The sequence below is a fragment of the Martes martes genome (assembly GCF_963455335.1).
Source record: "Martes martes genome assembly, chromosome: 1".
Lineage (NCBI taxonomy): Eukaryota > Metazoa > Chordata > Mammalia > Carnivora > Mustelidae > Martes > Martes martes.
This window is the reverse complement of record NC_137888.1, coordinates 125,022,677-125,042,868: the sequence shown is the minus strand read 5'-3', so window position 1 is coordinate 125,042,868 and position 20,192 is coordinate 125,022,677. Positions and strand designations below refer to the sequence as shown.

General features: G+C 34.0%; 2 protein-coding genes across 2 annotated transcripts in view; one reads left to right on the top strand and one right to left on the bottom strand.

Annotated features, from left to right (window-relative positions):
* Positions 1–20,192, bottom strand: part of STAG1 (STAG1 cohesin complex component) — a 421,265-nt gene that overhangs the window by 17,922 nt on the left and 383,151 nt on the right. Inside the window, exons 23-28 of the mRNA XM_080804269.1 lie at positions 18,746–18,838; positions 16,569–16,743; positions 13,890–14,029; positions 11,073–11,174; positions 7,535–7,683; positions 6,730–6,858 (exon numbers count right to left, since the gene is read on the bottom strand). Of these exons, the coding sequence (XP_080660395.1) occupies positions 6,730–6,858; positions 7,535–7,683; positions 11,073–11,174; positions 13,890–14,029; positions 16,569–16,743; positions 18,746–18,838 (788 nt within the window). The remainder of the gene's footprint in view (positions 1–6,729; positions 6,859–7,534; positions 7,684–11,072; positions 11,175–13,889; positions 14,030–16,568; positions 16,744–18,745; positions 18,839–20,192) is intronic.
* PCCB (propionyl-CoA carboxylase subunit beta) overlaps positions 1–20,192 on the top strand; it is a 156,355-nt gene that overhangs the window by 127,895 nt on the left and 8,268 nt on the right. The gene's annotated exons all lie outside the window — the stretch shown is intronic.

The following is a 20,192-nucleotide window of genomic DNA, read 5'->3' as shown; positions in this document are numbered from 1 at the left end:
AGGCTGGAAAAATAAAGAAAAGTCTATAGTAATTAAGACAGTGTGGTACTGTCAAGTGATCAGACACGTAGACCAATGGAACAGAAAAGAGAGCCCAGAAATAGACTCAAATATAGTCAACTGATCCTCGACAAAGGAGCAAAGACAGTCTCTTCAATAAGTAGTGCTGGAACAACTGGATATCCATATGCAAATAAATTAATCTAAGACACAGACCCTGATCTTTCACAAAAATCAACTCAAAATAGATCACAGACCTAAATGTAAAATATAAAACTCCTAGAAAATAATACAGAGGAAAAACCAGGATATGGCAATGACCTTTTTAGATACAACACCAAAGGCAAGGTCCCTGGAATAATAATTGTTGAGGCAGAATTCATTAAAATTAAAAACTTCTGCTCTGCGAAAGACACTGTCTAGAGAGTAAGAAGAGACTGGGAGAAAATATTTGCAAAATATACATCTCCTAAAGGAACTGCAATCTAACTTAATCAAAGAACTCTTAAAACTCAACTATAAGAAAACAAACAACCTGATTAAAAAATGGGCTTCAGATCTATATAGACATCCCACCAAAGAAAATATACAGATGGCAAATAAGCATGAAAAGATGCATCACATCATATGTCATCAGGGAAATGCAAATTAAAATGAGATACCACTATGCACCTATTAGAATGGCCAAAATCCAGAACACTGACAACACCAAATCCTGGTGAGGATGCAGAACAGAAACTCTCATACATTACTGGTGGGAACAGAAAATGGTATAGCAACTTGGGAAGACAGTTAGGCAATTTCTTAAAAACTAAACATACTCCTACCATGTGATCCCAGCAATCGCACACCTTAGTATTTACCCAAAGACTTAACAATTTAAGTCCTCACAATTACTTATGCAGGAATGTTTATAGCACTTTTATTCGTAACTGCTAAAACTAGGAAGCAACCAAGATGTCCTTTAGTAGGTGAATGGCTAAATCATTTGTGGTATTTCTACACAATGGAATATTACTCAACATGAAGAAGAAATGAGCAATCAAGCAATGAAAAGACACAGAAGAACTTTAAATGCATATTACTAAGTGACAGAAGATTATCTGAAAAGGCTACATACCCTATGATTCCAACTATATAACATTCCGGAAAAGGCAAAACTATGGAAACAGTGAAATGATCAGTGGTTGCTAGGGGTTGGGGAAGGAGAGGAAGGATGAACAAGCAGAACACAGGATTTTTAGGGAAGTGAAAAAAATACTCTGTATGATACCAATTTAGATGGATGTCATTATACATCTGTCTAAACCCACAGAATGTACAACATCAAGAGTGAACTATAATATAACTTTGGTGATTATGGTATGTCAAGGTACGTTCATCAATTATAACAACTGTATCACTTTGATGGTAGATGCTGATAATGGGGAGACTATGCATGTATAAGGGCAGGGGGATATATATGGGATTCTCTGTACCTTTCCCTCAATTTTGGCATGAACCAAAACTTCTTTAAAAATTAAGCTAAATCAAATAAAATCAAACTGAATTAAATTAAACTAAATCACATACTTCTGTTAGTCTGGAAAACTGCACATAACCAAAGCTGCCCTTCTCAGGAGCAATCAGAGAGGGAACTTCCAAGCTGCTAGTCCTCTGGCTGATTGTGGGACAAAGTAAACCTCCTGTACTGTGATAGCAGCCTTCAAGCCACACACACATCAAATAGTAATAAGTAAAAATCTAAATGGCCAAGGAGGTATAAGCACAATCTTTGATTAATGAGTTTAAGGCTGATACAGGGGTGACTCCTAGGTATTCAAGCCAAAAGATAAAAAAACAAAAGGGGGAAAAATCTGAGTAGGGAAAGCAGAGGCTACATACTCCAAGAGAAACAGACTTCACAGAGTTTGTTCATCCAAGACGCTAAATAAATGACCAAACAAAATGAATATATAGGGGTGTAGTGAATCAGTATCAAGAGTAGCTAAGTTATTTTACAATGTATCATATATGCAACATTATTACCTATACTGTTTAGTTTCAACAAAAAATTATGAGACATGCAAAGAAACAGGGAAATGTGACCTACATACAGCAGTAAAAAAGTGAGCAATAAAAACAGTGGCCCACAAATACTGCAAAGCTATTATTAAAAAATGTTCAAAGACCTAAAAATATATATATAAAGAATGAAAAAATATGATGTCACTACCTCTGAAAATAGAGAATATGAATAAAAAGAAATGATAGGGGTGCCTGGGTGGCTCAGTGAGTTGAACATCCAACTCTTGGGTTTTGGCTCAGGTCGTCATATCAGGGTCTGAGCCCCTGTGTTGGGGGTGGGTGGGTCTGTGCTTAGCAGGGAGTCTCCCTGGGATTATTTCTCCCTCTCCTTCAGTCTCTCCCCAGCCCTCTCTCAAATAAATAAATAAATAAATACATCTTAAAAAAAGAAAGAAATGATTTAAAAAGAACCGATGGAAATTCTGCAGCTGGAAAGCACAATAACAAAAATTGAGCCCCTGTGGAGACAGGGGCTCAACAGATTTGAGCTGGCAGAAGAATCATTAATCTCGAAAATATATCAGAGATTATGGATTCTGAAGAGCAGAGAAAAAAAGAATAAAGAAAACTGAACAGAGCATCACAGAAATGTGGGATATCATTAAGTGCACTAGTAGGTGTAATGAGAGTACCAGGAGAAGGAGTAGAAATAAATTTAGGGAAATAATGGTTAATTGCTTCCAAATTTGATGAAAAAAATTAATCTACAAATTCTCAAGGCTCAACAAAGTCCAAGCAAATAAATGCAGAAAGATCCATACCCAGATGCATCACAGGCAAAATTTTAGCTAAAAGCCAAAGACAGAAAAAATCTTGAGAGAAGAGAAAGTAACTCATTATATACAAAGGAGCTCCATTAAGTTTAAACTCCAATGACTTCTCATTAGACACAATGGAGGTGCAGGCAGTGGGATAACACAATCAATGTACTGAAAATAACACATTATCAAACAAGAATGTTATATCTAGCAAAAGTATATTCCAAAGCTAAATATAAAATAAACACACTCCCAGATGGAATAAAAATAATTTGTTGCTGGCTGACCTCCCTTACAAGAAATAATAAAAGATGTTCTTCATGCTGAAAGCAAATGATGCCAGAGAATAATCTACACATGAAGAAACAAAGAGAGCTAAAAGGTAATTACTAGGTAATTAGAAAAAACAATATAACTGCATATATATATATTTTTTTAACTGATTTAAACAGCAATTGTATAAAAACAATGCATATTACTGTACTGTTGTGTCAATAAGATAGAAATATAATATATTTGATAATATGGGACGCCTGGGTGGCTCAGTGGGTTAAAGCCTCTGCTTTCGGCTTGGGTCACAATCCGAGAGTCCTGGGATGGAGCCCCACATCGGGCTCTCTGCTTGGCGGGGAGCCTGCTTCCCTTCCTCTCTCTCTGCCTGCCTCTCTGCCTACTTGTGATCTCTGTCTGTCAAAAAAATAAGTAAGTAAGTATGTAAGTAAATAAATAAATAAATTATACATACATACATATATATATATATATATGATAATAAAACAAAAGAAGTAGGTGGAAGTAAAGATTTATTAGTGTAAGGAAATGATGCCAGATGGTATTTTTCAATCCACAGGAAGAAATGAAGAGAACCAGAAATGGTAAATAAGGCTATTAAAACAAACTCTACAGGGGGTGGGAGGTTGGGGGAACCAGGTGGTGGGTATTAGGGAGGGCACGGATTGCATGGAGCACTGGGTGTGGTGAAAAAACAATGAATACTCTTATGCTGAAAAGAAATAAAAAATTAAAAAAAAAAAACCTCTATAATAAATATATAAGGCTCCATTTCCCCTCTAAGGGTATTTAAAAGACATAAAATTACATCAAGTAATAATTATAATAATGTATTGTTGGGTTGTAACATATTTAGATGCAGTATGTGTAACAATAATGGCACCAAATGGGGAGAATATAAATGGAGCTACATAGGAGTAAAGTTTTCATATTTCCTTAGAATAAATTTGAAGAAATTTTGGTAAGATGCATATTTTAAGGCCTACAAAAAAAAAACACTAAGGAAATAACTAAAAATGTATAATTAAGTATTTCTGAAGAAAGTAAAATGTTACACTAGAAAACATCCATTTCTTATAAACAAAACATGATCCAACTACATGTCATCTCTAAGAAACACACTTTAGGTTCAAAGATAAAAAAGGCAGAAAGTGAAAGGATAGAAAAAAGGTATACCATGCAAACAATAACTAAAATACAGCTGGAGTAGTTATAATAGTATCAGACAAAACAGATTGTAAGACAAAAGTTACTACAGACAGAGAAGGATATTTTATAATGATATCTAAGAGTCAATCCATCAGGAAGATGTAACAGTGATAAACATGTATACCTAGCTCTAAAATACATGAAGTAAAAAGTGACAAAACTGAAAGGAAAAATAACAATTCAGCAATAATAGTTGGGGAGACTCCAATACCCCACTTTAAATAATGGACAGAACAACTAGGCAAAACATCAACAAAGAAATAGAAGACTTGAAAAACACTATTTTTTTTTTTTAAAACACTACTAAAAAAAAAAAAAAAACCCTATAAGCCACGTGACCTAACAGCTATCTCAACACCACCCAACACCAGCGCAAGAATGCAAATTCTCCTCAAGTATACATAGAACATTCTCTAGAATACACCATATGTTGGTCTGTAAAACAAGCCTCAATGAATTTTAAAGGACTGAAATTATACAAAGTATGATCACTAACCACAGTGGAATGAAATTAAAAATCAATAATGGAAGTAAAATTTGGAAATTCACAAGTATGTGGAAATTAAACAAAATACTCCTAACAACCAAAAGATAAAAGAATACATCACAAGGGAAATAAAAAAAAATACTTTGAGATGAATGAAAACAAAAATGCAAGCTACCAGAATCTATGAGATGCAGCTAAAGTAGCACTTGAAGGAAAATGTATACCTGTAAATGCCTATAATAAGAGTTTTCAAACCACCCCACCCCCACAAATACCCAACACTACTCATTCTTTATCATAGTACTCTATTTCAGTGCCTCAGACTCTTGTTCCTGTGTTTATGTTGTGTCTCCCTGCATTAAAACAAAAGCTTTCTGGGGGCAGAAACTCTGTGTTGTTCACTGCCTGGTCATACTAGAACAATAGCTATAGAACATTACCTAACCAGATTATGGGCTTAATAAATATTTTCTGATCAGGATGCCTGGGTGGCTCAGTCAGTTAAGCATCTGCCTTTAGCTCAGGTCATGATCCCAGGCTCCCAGGATCAAGTCCCACATCGGGCTCCCTGCTCAGTGGGGAGCCTACTTCTCCCTCTGCCTGTGCTCTCTCTCTGACAAATAAATAAAATCTTTAAAGTAAATTTTTTTTCTGACCAACACAAAGTCAGTATCTTCCCTTAGAAATATCAAATTAATAAATATGTTAACTGTCTTTCCAAATTTCTGTTCATTTAGCCTATTATTACAACTGACACACCTTCCTAGCAATTTATAAAATTCGGGATCCCATCAATTTTTTTTTATGAAAATCGCATATATTATATCTTTAAACTTTAGAAAAAGAAATCACTCTTCTTGAACTAACTCAAATAAAAAATGCAGTTCACCTTTAAACATGGATTTGAATTGTGCAGGTCTACCTATATGTGCATTTCTTTTCTTTCTTTTTCTAAAGATTGATTGGTCAGAGAGAGAGCGAGCGAGAGCACAAGCACAAGCAGGGAGAATGGCAGGCAGAGGGAGAAGCAGGCTCCCCACTGAGCAGGAAGCCCCATGTGGAACTCCATTCCAGTACCCTGGGATCATGACCTGAGCCAAAGGTAGATGCTTAACTGACTGAGCCACCCAGGTGTCCCTGGATTTCTTTCAATAAATACACCACAACAGTGTAAATATATTTTTTCTTCCTTACGACTTTCTTAACATTTTCTTTTCTTTAGCTTGCTTTATTCTAAGAATACAGCATATAATACATGTAATGTATGAAATATGTTAATTGACTGGTATCAGTAAGGCTTCCAGTCAATAGGGGGCTATTAATAGTTAAGTTTTTGGAGAGTCAAAACTTATATGTAGTACAGCATAGAGGATATAGTCAATAATACTGTAATAATGTTCTATGTGAAAGACAGTTACTATACTTATCACAGTGAGCACTGAGTCATGTATAGACTTGTTGATTCACTGTTGTACACCTGAAACTAATATAATACTGCATCTCAACTATACTTCAATAAAAATTAAAAAAATGAAGTAGAAAAGGATGTCTGATATTTTAAATTAAAAAAAAAAAAAGAGTTACACAAAATTTTTGTGAGGGGGTCGATGCCCCTAAACTGTGTTCAAGGGCCATCTGTAAAACTAAAATACAATTAATATAAAAGGAAAAAAGAATGGCTAAGCCAATGTCCCTACTTCTTTGAATTGTGGAATAAGAAATCATTTCCCACTTAATTCCAGAGTACTAAAAGCAAGCAGGGAAAGAACTATATAAATTCTTGATAGAAAACTGCGGTTCCTTAAAACAAGCTATCAGAGCTTATGTTATCAACAGTAATTATATCTAGATGATTAACATTTTTCTAAAAAATAAAACATTTAAAATTACAAGGGTATTATGATAAAAGCAACTTACACAGTCTTTTTGTCCTGTCGAAGGAGTTTAGAAGAAAATTCACTTAGTACTTCCAGGAAAGCCAGATTAGGAGGTGGATATTCTTGTCCTTTCTGATTTTGGTATTTAAAGGCAAATTCTATGCCATCCCTGAAGTAAAAGAAAGTATCACCTTACTTTTCCAGCTAGGGAGTATAGTTCTCTCAGTGGGCTAGAATTTGAAAGTATTTGGAAAGGCAGGATAATCATCACTGAATGTAGTAAAATCTGATAAATTCGAAGCATAAAACAATGTTAATTTGTATGACATATATGCTTAATATTTATAGTATAAAACTCTAAGTTGTCAAACAAAGCTAAATTTCTATGTGTATCTTGTAAGGGTAGCACAATACCCTAAGAAGATAACTAGATTATCAGAAAACTTGGTTCTCAGAGTTGGTCATGGTATCAAGTAGCTGTGTGTCACTCAGTTTTCAGTTATGAAATTCTGTCAGTCAGTTTTCAGTTATGAAGTAAGGTTGACCAAATCAGCATTGCACAGTGTTTTTAAAACATGTCTCCTGTAACATCTTCTCACTGACAGACAAGAATATTTTGTGAAACTTTATTTTTTATAAGTTGAAAAAACAGGCAGTTGAATTATTTTTCAAATTAAAAAGTCCCTCCTAGTTGAGATTCACTACATTACACAATCTCTAAAGTTCTTATAACTTGAAAATTCAATCATTTGTCACTTTAAAAATGGGTCAAATAACAGTCATTTCAGTTAAGCTCCAGTAAACCAGATTCTGTGTAACAGAAAGTATTTATTTAGCTCACTCACTTGTGAAGTGTGGCAACTGCTTCTCGTGTCTTGATCTGATCCAGTCCAAATGTAAGGGCAAAGCGACGTGCCAATTCTTTAATGCCGCTGACGTGGGCAGATGTCCTATCTAGGTTGGGACCTTGCTCTTGAACAAGTTCATTAAACAACTGGTTGAAAGAAAAAAAGAGGAAAAAACCTACAGCTAAGAAAAATTTGTTTATCTTATTTATTATTAGAATAGGTAATACAATTTTAAAATATTTAAAAGGCACATGGTAAAATATGTATTTCCTTCCTTGCATTGAACTGTAGCCACATTGTTCCCCTTCTCCAAGTCATCTACTAGTACTAATTTCTTGAGCTCATTTTCATGCTAGTTTTGTGATTAAATGAAGACAGGAATTTACTTCTTTTTAACAAAAAAATGATACATTTTGGGCTGGGGAAAGGAAACATGTTTATAGAAATATATTTGTATTCATAAACATCTATGTGTTCTTTTTGTTATTTTAATAGGGATGGCAATATATTAAATATAGGGTTCAGAACTTTGTTTTTTCACTTACTATACCTTAGACAAGAACATTAAGTAAAATAAGAAATTTGGATATATGGGGTGATATTTACCACCCAAAAACAAAATATACAATGAAGTTCTTAAGCTGGATAGAGGGCTTTTATAAATTACACATACATTACATATATTGTATCAAAATAACAACCAAATAAACCTGAATTACTAAAGAATATAAAAGCTATTATCATGCATTCTACCACCAAGGTTTGAAACTTAAATTTATCGTACACATCTATCTTCCCTCTTACTATGAGAAATGAATAGTCCAGGCTTTCATCTAAAGCCACTCCCTCCTACTAGAGATCTCACTCCACTTTACCTATTTAGCAATTTTACTCCTACACTTACCACTCCGTGCTGCATCCTTAACAATAGTTAATAAGATGTATGCATCTTAAAACCCCAAAATACAAAAGCCATTAACTTCTTAACTCAATCTTCTATGCCAGCTATCAATACATTGTTTTGATTCTCCTTTTTGGCAAAGATCCAGAATAGTATTGTTTACGTTTATTTTCTTCACTTCCCCACCCATCTCTCAGTTCACTCTTATCATACCATCCCACTGAAATAGCACTTGTATCACTTCAATAAATTTTGTTTTTCATCTTTTTAGTTTTCTTCATCTTCAGCAACACATTGGTTTGAACTACTTACAGTGCCATAACTAGAAACAGCAGTTCTTCCAAACATTTTTCAAATGTATCCACATGTAATTATAAATTCTTGAACTTCAAAATGTTTTCAGAGATGGTTATACATAATTGCCTTAAACTTTAAAACTTACGCTTAAATACAAAGAAATTTATCTCTGTGCAAAATTCAAGGAATATAAAAATAAAAGTTCTCCTTCCTCTTTCCCACTGAATATCATTCTTCTCTCTAAAGGTAATCAATGTTAAAGTTTCAAGGTTTTCTAGACCAGGTTAGATACATTAACGTATTACATATAGAAAACTTTTAACATAAATGACACTATACTATTTAGTTTGTCCTGAAACTTGCTATTTTTCTCTTTTTCTTTCTCAAGTTTTTATTTAAATTGCAGGTAGTTAATGTACAGCATAATATTAGTATTAGTCATAGAATTTAGTGATTCATCATGTACATAAAACATCCAGTGTTCATCACAAGTGCCTTCCTTAATTACCCATTACCCGTTTAGCCTATCCCCCACCATCTCCCCTCCAGTAACCTTATTTGTTCTCTATTGTTAGGAGTCCATTTTCTGGTTTGCCCCACTTTTTCCCTTTTTCTCCCTCTATGTTCATCTTTTTTTCCTTAAATTCCACATATGAGAGAAATCATATGCTATTTGTCTTTTTCTGACTTATTTCACTTAGCATAATAACCTCTAGCTCCATTTACATCCTTGCAAATGGTAATATTTCATTCTTTTTTAAGCTGAATAATATTCCTCCCCCACATCACATCTTTATCCATTCATCAGTGATGGATATTTGGGTTCTTTCAATAATTTGATTGTTGATAATAACATTTAATATACAGAACATAAATACTGGGGTACATGTATCCCTTTGAATCAGTGTTTTTGTATCCTTTGGGTAAAATACCTACAAGTACAATTGCTGGATCACAGAGTAGTTCTATTTTTAACTTCTTGAGGAACCTCCATATTGTTTTCCAGAGTGGCTGCACCAGTTTGTATACCCACCAACAGTGTAAGAGGGTTGCCCTTTCTCTGAAACTTGCTATTTTTCACTTAATATTTTATCTTAAAAATCTTTTAGCTACTTCAGAGTCGCACACTTTAACCATTCCTCTGCTGATGGGATATTTAGACGATCAATTTTTCAGTATTACAGACTTGCTGCAATAAACATCTTTTACATAAATATCTTTGTGTGTACCTGCATGTACCAATGTAGATACCTAGCAGCAAAAATAGTGACTTTTAAAATATCTTTCTTCAATTTTGAAATATCCTGCAAAATTGTATTTCAAGAAGGCAACAGCAATTTCTTTTACAAGGGGCCTTTTTCTCCACAGCTTTATCAATCATTGGTATTAACCATCATTTAAATTCATGCTAATCTGCCCATCAGTGATAAACACCTCTTTGTTTCAATTGGTACTTCATTAACTATTAATGAAATTAAGCCTCTTTTCATATCATTATTGGTTTTTTAGATTTCCTCTTCTGAAAAATGGCTTTTCATATCCCTTATTCACTTTTCTATGGGATTTATCTTTGTTACTGATTGTAGGATTTGTTATGTATGGTTGAAAATATTTCCCTGAACCTGTCATTTGTTAGGATGCTGGTTGATGTATAAATGTATTTAAGTTTATATACACATACCTACAGCCCCACCCACCCCCTGAAATCTCGGCATTCAGTAAGCATTTATCAATTCAGAACGCATATATATATATATATATATATATATATATATATAACGTGACTTTTTAAAAAAAATATTTTATTTATTTATTTGAGAGTGAGAGAGAGAGAAAGCGCGCATGAGCTGTGGGAGGGAGAGGGAGAAGCCGACTCCCCACTGAGCAGGAAGCCTTACAGGAGACGTGATCCCAGAACACTGGGATCATGACCTGAGCTGAAGACAGCTGCTTAACCCGTTGAGCCACCCAGGTGCCGCCATATGTGACTTATTTTCTTATTTGAGTACTATTCCAGCCCTGTCTTCATTAAATATTTTTAAAATATATCTTCATATTTTTCTTTTTAAATGATTACTTTTTAAATGTCTGTTTGGCATTTCATCTGGTCCAAGAGTAGATCACCTTAGGATTTCATCTATTTGAAATGTGAACTATAAGATTATTTTCTAAAAGAGAAGTCATACAACATGTCTTTGTATCAGAAAGTATCCATACTAATGTACTGATACAGTGACCTAGTTTAAATGAGGTATGATATATCTAGTACATACTTAGCACATAAAAGTTCAATAACATTAATTCTACTCTTTATCTCTTTCCTTTCAGATTTCTTACCTGCTGCAAACTGAGAATGAGGGTCTTGGCACACTGAATTTTATCAATCTGCCTGGTTTTACTCAGTGTTTCCTTAATAATATCACCATAGTCATTGTAATACTGTGAGAAAAAGAGAAAACATAGCTTTAAAGTTACTGAAATTTCATGAGACAAACAGTGGACTGGTAAAAGAAATGGAAAAGGGAGTTTAAGAGTGTTTAATTTCTTCATCTTAAACATAATGAGAGATAAAAGATATTTTCTAAAGTTAAAGGAATACACATTTTAGATTATGAAATAACTAATGTTAATTAAAAACTGGAAATTCTAGGAGATGAAGTGACACAGGTAAATGAAATTCCTTATTCTTTGTAATAGACACCACTTAAAAGGTGACAAATCAAGAAACAGAATTTTGGTAGGAACTTCACAAAGAACTAAAACCCAAACAGTTAAAATCGCTTACACCTCTGGGGAGTGGGCCTAAATAAGGGGGAAGGGAAGATTAGGGTAGACCTTTCATTTAGTACTTTTGTACTAGGACATTCCCTGCTCCCCCAACATGTTTATACTTTACTATTGTAATATAAAAAACAAAAACATTGACTTCTTTAATAATTCAAGTTTTTTGGACACAGGATTTCAAGAATTTTCCTTGTGAGAACCACTAAATTTAAAACCACTAAATTTGGATGTTATTTCTAAGCTAATGCCTAAAAACCTATGACCTATGTGAAGAAGTGAGTATATTAGCATAGCAATTGGAATTTCATGCTTCCATGATATGAGATGAAAAAAAGAGAAAGATATATTAATACATTAAAGTGGTTCAATAAGCAGATCTCCAATGAATTCATATTTGTAATAGTTACATAGGGAACTGGGGCAAAAAGCCACATAACTGAGGTATTTAATAAAGAGTAGCAAGTAATTATTAAAATATTCTCAAAAAAATTAAAGCTTAGAATGAGCAAAGGTGCAAAAATTGCTAAGGATGACAGCAAGTTTTGGTTAAGGCTCATTTCTTAAAACCAATACAGTACTGTTAAGAGATGAAAAGGAAAAAACCGTTGGTAGGCTCATATTCATCTATTCAAACTGTGTTTAGACATTACTTTAGGAAGCCATCTTGGATTCCTGTCACTTAAGTCTCTCTTTCTATTCCATGTTTGCTTTGTAATTGGTACATCTATCACTACAATAATCATGCTGAGGCTTTATAATCTAATGCGAAGAGCTAAGCTTTGAAGCTAGACAAACCTAGAATCAAATTCTAGTTTTTGCTACTTTCAAGAGTTATATGACCTTTTAAAGTTACTTAACTTCTCTGAGCCTTAATTACCTTATCTGTAAATGATGTATTTCCTACCTCAGAGGATTACTTTAATCAACAAACATATGTAAAAGCCTTAGAACAGTGTCTCAAATATAAATGGCACAGAACACAGACAACCACTATTACCATGCTACACATTATGCTGGCATTTTAGTTTATTAAACTGTAAGCTCCTTAGTATAGAAATCATGTTTTATTTAAATCTCTTAACTATAGCACAGTGCTCACACTGCAGTTGTTTAGCAAAATAATTAGTTACTATGTCATAACTAGAACTGGATCATAACTAAACATGGATAAAGACACAAGCGGATCAATGGCACACATAATATTCTGAACATCGGCAAAATAAAACACTATCTCTGACAGGAGAACAAGGTAAAACACACAAACTGAGAAGTATGCCTGTCATAAAATCTTCTGAGCACTGCTTTTTTAGAAGGTCAGAAACACAGTGGAGCTTAAGGAAAGCAGAGCAAACAGCCAGAAAGGGGAGTACCTATCAAAATCCTGCCATATAAAGAATGGTTTAAAACCCTTCAAAATCTCCTTACCTCCCTCAGGAAAAAAATCCAGGGTTCTCACAGCATATAATTACCAGTGATACCTTCTTTAAATCTTACCTCTGGCTCCATTCTCATAAGCAATCACTGTTGTTACATCAAATTACTTGCATTTCCCCCAAAGAATTCACATTCTTTTGTGTCTCTGTACATCAAGTTCAATCTGCCCCCAAGTCTTCCTGCTACTTCTTTGCTTATTAGTTTATGTTTATCATCTTAGTTCAGAAGTCACTACTATGCAGTTTCCATTAACCCTCATATTTCTCTAGAGTTGGGTATCTGTTTCATATATTTCCAGGAACCCCTATACATGTAATATTATATAGTGCAATTGTCTAATTGTTGACAGTTTTCAGCTTTAGACTACTTTAGAGCAAGAATATTATTTATTAAAGATTTATTTATTTGAGAGAGTGCACAAGTAGGGGGAGGGGCAGAGGGAGAGAATCTTTGAGCAGATTCCCTGCCAAGCACAGGGATTATAATTATAATTATAATTGACCCCAGGACCTAAAACTAAGATTTGGACACTTAACCAACTGTACCCAGAGCAGGAATTTAAAAAGATATTTGTAACTTTAGTGCCTGGCAGGTGGCACAGTACACAGCAGGCATACTTACAAAAATGTCTTAAAGAGATGTCATAAGGAAGAGAGATTAGGTTTCTTCCATGTCAATCAAAAGAGTCTATAAATCACATGAAAATAAGAAGGTGTTCTTTCAATAATGTGAGAACTCCTACTTTATGGGGTTAATACAATGGTATAGAGTGACAAAAAGCATATAATTCTATAAAAGAAAGAAATCTTAAATATCAGAAAAATCATCAATAACACACAGTTACCTGGCAGTTTAGCTTCTGTTATCTTTTTATTTTTCAGTGCAAATTTCTCTGCCACTTAGATAGAGGAGAAAAATAAGACTATGAAACTATACCTTCATGTAGTGTTTAAAGATGTCTGCAGCTGCATGCATGTCAACAATATCATAAATGATAAGTTTGCTGAAGGCAGCAAGTAGATTCCTTCTTTTATGTAAGGCCTCAATTTTATTAGCTTCATCTTCTTCATCACCCTCTACCACAGAAAATAAATTGGTTATGAACTTTGGCCCTTTATCCAAGGTAAAACAATGTAAATAATCTGTATAATTAAATACCAACTTAAAACTTTATAAATAATATAATTCAGTTTTAGGTAAGATAAAAACTGTTAATTACACTGATTATTTTAGGGTGCTATATTTAGTCATATGCTTATTAAATGTTCAGTAGTTACCAAGGTTCCTATCTTTAGGAAACTGTCATAGCAAAGATTGGGTAAGATAAGCAAATCATACATAAATTTTTTTCTGATATTTCTGTCATAATACTTCTGTCTGTTTACCTGAAAAATGCCATCTCTTCTCATTTCAATATTTTTTACATCCTATTAGCTATATTTCAACAGAGAAGAAATTCCTGGAAATTTTTAAGACATAGGGAAAAGCCTTCTTTTAGAAAGAAATATATAGGGAGAAATGGAAATATATGGAGATGTTAGGTTTCAGTGCTTGTCTTAAAAATGGTAACATTATCAGCATTAAATATATTTTGCAAACCGTTTATGCTCATATACATTTTTTTAAAAATGTAGGCTCCACACCCTATGTGGAGTCCAACATGGGGCTTTAACTCATGATCTTGAGATCAAGACCTAAGCTGAAATCAAGAGCCGGACACTTAACTTACTGAGTCACCCAGGCACCTCTACACATACACAATTCTTAAAACAAAGCTTGCTATTAAATACTTTCAAAACAAGTAGTATTTCTTCCTCAATTTTTAAATTCTCAGGCTCCACCGGCTTGTCTTTTTTTTAATCCTAGAAAAAATTTCTTCACAAGGCTCCAGATGTTGACACATTTGTTTTAGGCTCTGTACTGACTCTCTCAGGTTTTTGCCTGCCCTTAGTAAGGAAGTGTTCTTTCTTTCCATATATATCTATATATATACACATACACATGTGTATATATATGTGTATGTACACATATACACATATATGTGTATGTGTATATATATACATATATACATATATATATATATATATATTTTTTTTTTTTTTTTCAATGAAAGAACTTACTCAACTTCTCTCTTCCCTTTTTGCTAACTGGTCCTGCTGTGAAGCACCAATGCTTTGAGAAGTTGGAAATCATTTTGCTTAAGAGAAATAGTAAGTAAATTTTATCTCCTGGGATAAAAATGGACACTAAACAGAGACTTTATTTTACAATTTAGTATTTTCTAAAATGTTCTGTTAAGTAAAAAAAACCCACTCTAATAGCACCAAACAGATCCACAGATCAGATATGCTACAGACCTTAAATCATCTATTTCACAAATAACCTATCACTTATTACAATTATTTATATTGGTCTAATTATGTTACACATTATCATTATGCAGGCTGAGCACAATTTTGCCCAGTGAAGGTTTTTTTAAAGATTTTATTTATTTATTTGAGAGAGAGAGACAAAGATAGCAACAGAGATAGCGAGAGAGAGCACAAGTGAGGAGGAGAGGGAGAAGCAGGTTCCCTGTCCAGGCCTCGATCCCAACCTGAGTGGAGGGCAGAGGCTTAACTGACTGAGCCACCGAGGCACCCCAACTGGTGAGGTTTGTTAACAGTCTTTTAACACTTAGTATCTTATAATATAGCATTTTGTTAATGTAAGTAATACATGATGACAATTCAGGAATAGAAAGGAACTTGGGGCTTTCCTTTAGAAAAACTGTGAACCTGGACATAGTTCAATTAGAAACACATCCATCCTACATATATATTTTATACATGTGGGAAATGACAAATGTACACAATTATTTATTATAGCAAAATTTATAATAGAAGATTGGTAATGAGCCAAACATCAATAGGAGATGGATAATATAAAATGAGCTATAAACAATGAAATATTTTGTATCTGTTGGCAAAGAATAAAGAAACTCTATATGTAGTGCTAGGGAAAGACCTCTACGGTATTATTCTAAAGGAGGGAGATGTCACTGTGTACATTTTTCTTCTTGTTGGTTTCTGAACTACATGAATGTATTAATTCTTTTTATTTTTATTTTGAGAGAGAGAGAACATGTGAAAGTGGGAGGAGGGGCAGCGGGGAGAGAGAATCTTAAGCCGGTTCCAGCATGGAGTCCAACATGCTGCTCTATCTCACGACCCTGGGATCATGACCTGAGCCAAAATCAAGAGTCAGACACTTAGCCAACTGAGTACCCAGGTACTTCATAACTCTTTTTAAAAATCCTACTACTTTTTAGGACTGAATCTGAATTATTTCCTAATATATTTTGGGGTTGGTAAATAAAAGATCAACACTGGGGCGCCTGTGTGGCTCAGTTAATTAAGCATCTGCCTTCAGCTCAAGTCATGGTTCCAGGATACTGGGACTGAGCCCTGTGTCGGACTGTCTGCTAAGTGGGGAGCCTGCTTCTCCCTCTCTCTCCCTCTACACCCTCTGCCCCATTCATGCTCTCTCTCTCTCTCTCTCCCTCTCAAATAAATACATAAAGTCTTAAAAAAGAATAAAAAACATCAATATTGACAAGATAGTAGCTACAAATACCCATGCTCTGGTTTTCCTCGTCTTGGTCAATGAAAACATGATCCATCACAAAACTGAGGAGTTCAGATTGGAGTCCAGTATCTGGATTAAACACCAAAGGCTGAAGGCCTTCCCTGCCACCTGTCATTAACTGGTGGCTAAATATCATCAGAAGATCGCAGAGTAACATGAATGCCTGCAATGCAGAGGGAATTCATCAGTAATATGTAACTACAGTTACAGATCAATGTTAATGAAAACATACTAAATTAAATGCACTTTAATAACAATACCATGACACAAATTGAGTATTTAAATTTAATTATTTAGTTTTAATTTCCAAACTTAATGAAATTACTTTTTCTCATTAACTAGTCCCACTTAAGACTTTTTCCCCCAGATATAATCTATTTCTTTTACTTGGCCGTATTAATCCAAAACAATTAAGAGATTTTGACTTAACTTAAAAAAAAAAAGACTTAAAGCCAACTCTGGAAATATGAAATTAGTATAATAAATTATGACAGAGGTTAGAAATCAACTATATACTGCTTATCTTAACACAAACTGTATTATCCAACAAATTACAATGCAGTACTCTAAACCTTAAAGCTACTATTTAGGATTCTTCTTTAAAAAATCTAATGCAAAAAAAAAAAAAAAAAACCAACCCTCTAACAATAGATTCAAAATTGAATTTAAGACCATTCACATAAAAATCAGTATCTGAAAGCTTGCCAACAAATTTAATCACATAAGGGAACCTTCCAATACATTTCCCTAAAGAGAAAGTATAATAGTTAATGTTGTTGAATTTGTCCTATTTAATGGATAGTATGAAATAATCCTGTGTCAGCAGTTTACTATAACTGAATGATTTTGTTGTGGAATAACTGAGGCCTCTGGTAACTCAAAACAATTCACTTATCCCCTTCTAAATATTGATTTCTATGGGGAAACATAATTTTGGTATGTATTTGGAGATGGCTATATACTTGGCTATCTACCTCCAGCAAGAATCATGGCAGTTCATGCTCTGACTACACAATCATGAATTACATAAATATATTTAGAAAGAGCCACTTGAAAAGGAGAGCATAAAGGGAATCCAGGGGGAAATATATATATTTTTTATTGAGGACACAGTTTTAGTTATCACCAGTGATTATGCAGAAACAATAAATTGGTTTGGTTTAATCTGGTTTAAATGTCCTGAGCCAGGTACTTTTACACAGCACTGATGGGGTTCAGAAGGTTTAGTGAGTAAGGTTTAGGGAAGACCATCTCTGATCCCATTTTAAGTTAGGTGCTGATAATTTTAATAGACAACTGTGACAACCTACCTGTAAGAAGGGATAGCAAAGGGTAATAAGTACTACAGTACACTTTAACTAGACTAACTAGATATTTTCTAGTCCAACATTATGATTATTACAAAAAAAAAACAAAACCAGTATGGAAAAAAGGACCCTGTTTTACACAGGTACTTTTATATAGTACTAGTATATAGTACTTTTAGGTAAGTACCTAAATAAAGTACCTATTCCCAATAGAATAATAGAAATAAATAGTTTACAAAATCACCTCATGGAAATGGTATTGCCTTGGGCTATGCTGCCCCAACCCAAGGAGTGAGAACAGTCTGCTGAACCAATGCGATATACCCACCTGCACCCCTACTGTTCAGGGACTATGCAGGGACTCAAGAATTCCTTGCCCTAAGAAAACTGATTCTGCTACAAAAGGCTGCACTGGCTCCTCCCTAAGCATATCACCTGTGTGCATACTCCTAGGTCCCAGGACAGATGTTTGAGGGTATAATACTGACAGAGTTTGGACATATGGAGTGTTTACACACGTGTGTGTGAGAAGTTCTTCCTGGTGTGATAAGAAGAGGTTGGACCACAGGCCAGCTCTCCAACCCTCCCAGTTTTAGGACAGAATTCTTAGGAATCAGGAATTATGGAACCAGGTCATTAGAGCAGTGTATTTGTCTACGTAAAAGACCTATAACAAGTTAGTTAGCTTGCTCTGTTATATTATATGTTCAGATACCCATACTCTTGTTCCACGTTCCATAAATGTTGAGGATTGATCTGTATGCTAAGAACTGCCATAAAAAATTACCTCAGAGTCTCATTGTTCTTCAATGTATTTAGTAATTTTTTATTGAGAGCTCTTAACTGATAATTTCTTACCTGTTCCTTCACTGGAGTATTAACATTAGATAGGCACTGCTGGCAAACAGCTAAGAAGGATTTCACTGTTTTCCTCAATACCAACAAATCCTCCTGTAAGACACATTCAGATTTGTAAACATGAATTAAAATATCCTAGAAAACTAATGCAAAAGAAAAAATAAATGGAAAATAGCCAATTGGCTTATTGTTAAGGAAATTCATAAAACCAAACTTATTTTTGAAAAACAAATTATACAGTTATTTCCTAGTTATCCTAATGGAAGGGGCAGCAAAACCGGTAATCCCAAACACTTAATTCTATTTAGCTATGGAATGCTCAGTATGATTTCCTCCAATATATTTTCCTTTATAAATTTGGTTTACTTGGGTTGATATTATTAATCTTCCTAAATAAATACTTGTTGGTAATAAGGTGAGGGAGCACAGCAGCACACTGAAAAAGATCAATTAACAACAAATATGTACTGAATTTCTCCCATATTCTCAGCACTCTATAAAATATCAAGGGAAGAAAAATAATCTTAAGACTGTGTCTATGCCCTCAAAGAGTTAACATCCTAGCAGGGAATTAGGCCAATCAGAGTAATCAAGTGTTCAAATTTTTTTGTATTAACTCTAACTGTAGCAGAGAGAGCTGAGCTGGAGGGACCTTCAGAATAGGATAGCCTTTTTAAAACTGAGTGAATGGGATTTAATTAGATGGCCACATAACATTCATTGTGAAACATCTAAAAAGTATAAAAGGAAATTTAAATTTATCAAGCACCTAAATGTGTCAGGTACTGGTTTGAGGGCATACTGCTACATAATTTAATATTTATATCTATCAGAAGTAGTCATTATTAGCAAGGGTTTGAAACCAGGACTGTCTGACATCAGAGGTCATATTCTCTCTAATGAGGAAGACACATGAAGATAATTCAGTATTACACTGATACTTAAGATCGTACTGAAGAGTTATCAAATTAGCAAAGGCTGACGATGTAGAAATCACTTTTAAAAAGTACTTTATTAAAGTTCTTGAAGCTACTTTTTTTTTTTTTGTACAGATGACAACACTTTTTCCTTTCTGGGATCTTCACATCCCAAATAAAGATAAACTTAAAAAATTATGCACATTTCCTTTTACTAACACGAGTGTAGTATTTGGAAGAAGAATAAGCTCATTTTGTGCAGAACAGTAAAAATACCGTCTTGAAAACTTTATTGTTCCTGCAGATGAACATCTAATAACCAAAACTCAACATTCTTTGACCTTCTCTAATTTCAAAGATTCATTATACATTAGGGGAAATAGACAAGAGAACAGGCAGCTGCAACAGAATGTAAGGAGTACTATGGGGGAAAGCTTAATCCAGAGTCAAAGGTAGTCACAGAAGAGTTCCCAAAAAGATAACATGTAAGCTGAGTTTTGAACAACTAAAAATTATCTAGCTATAGGAAA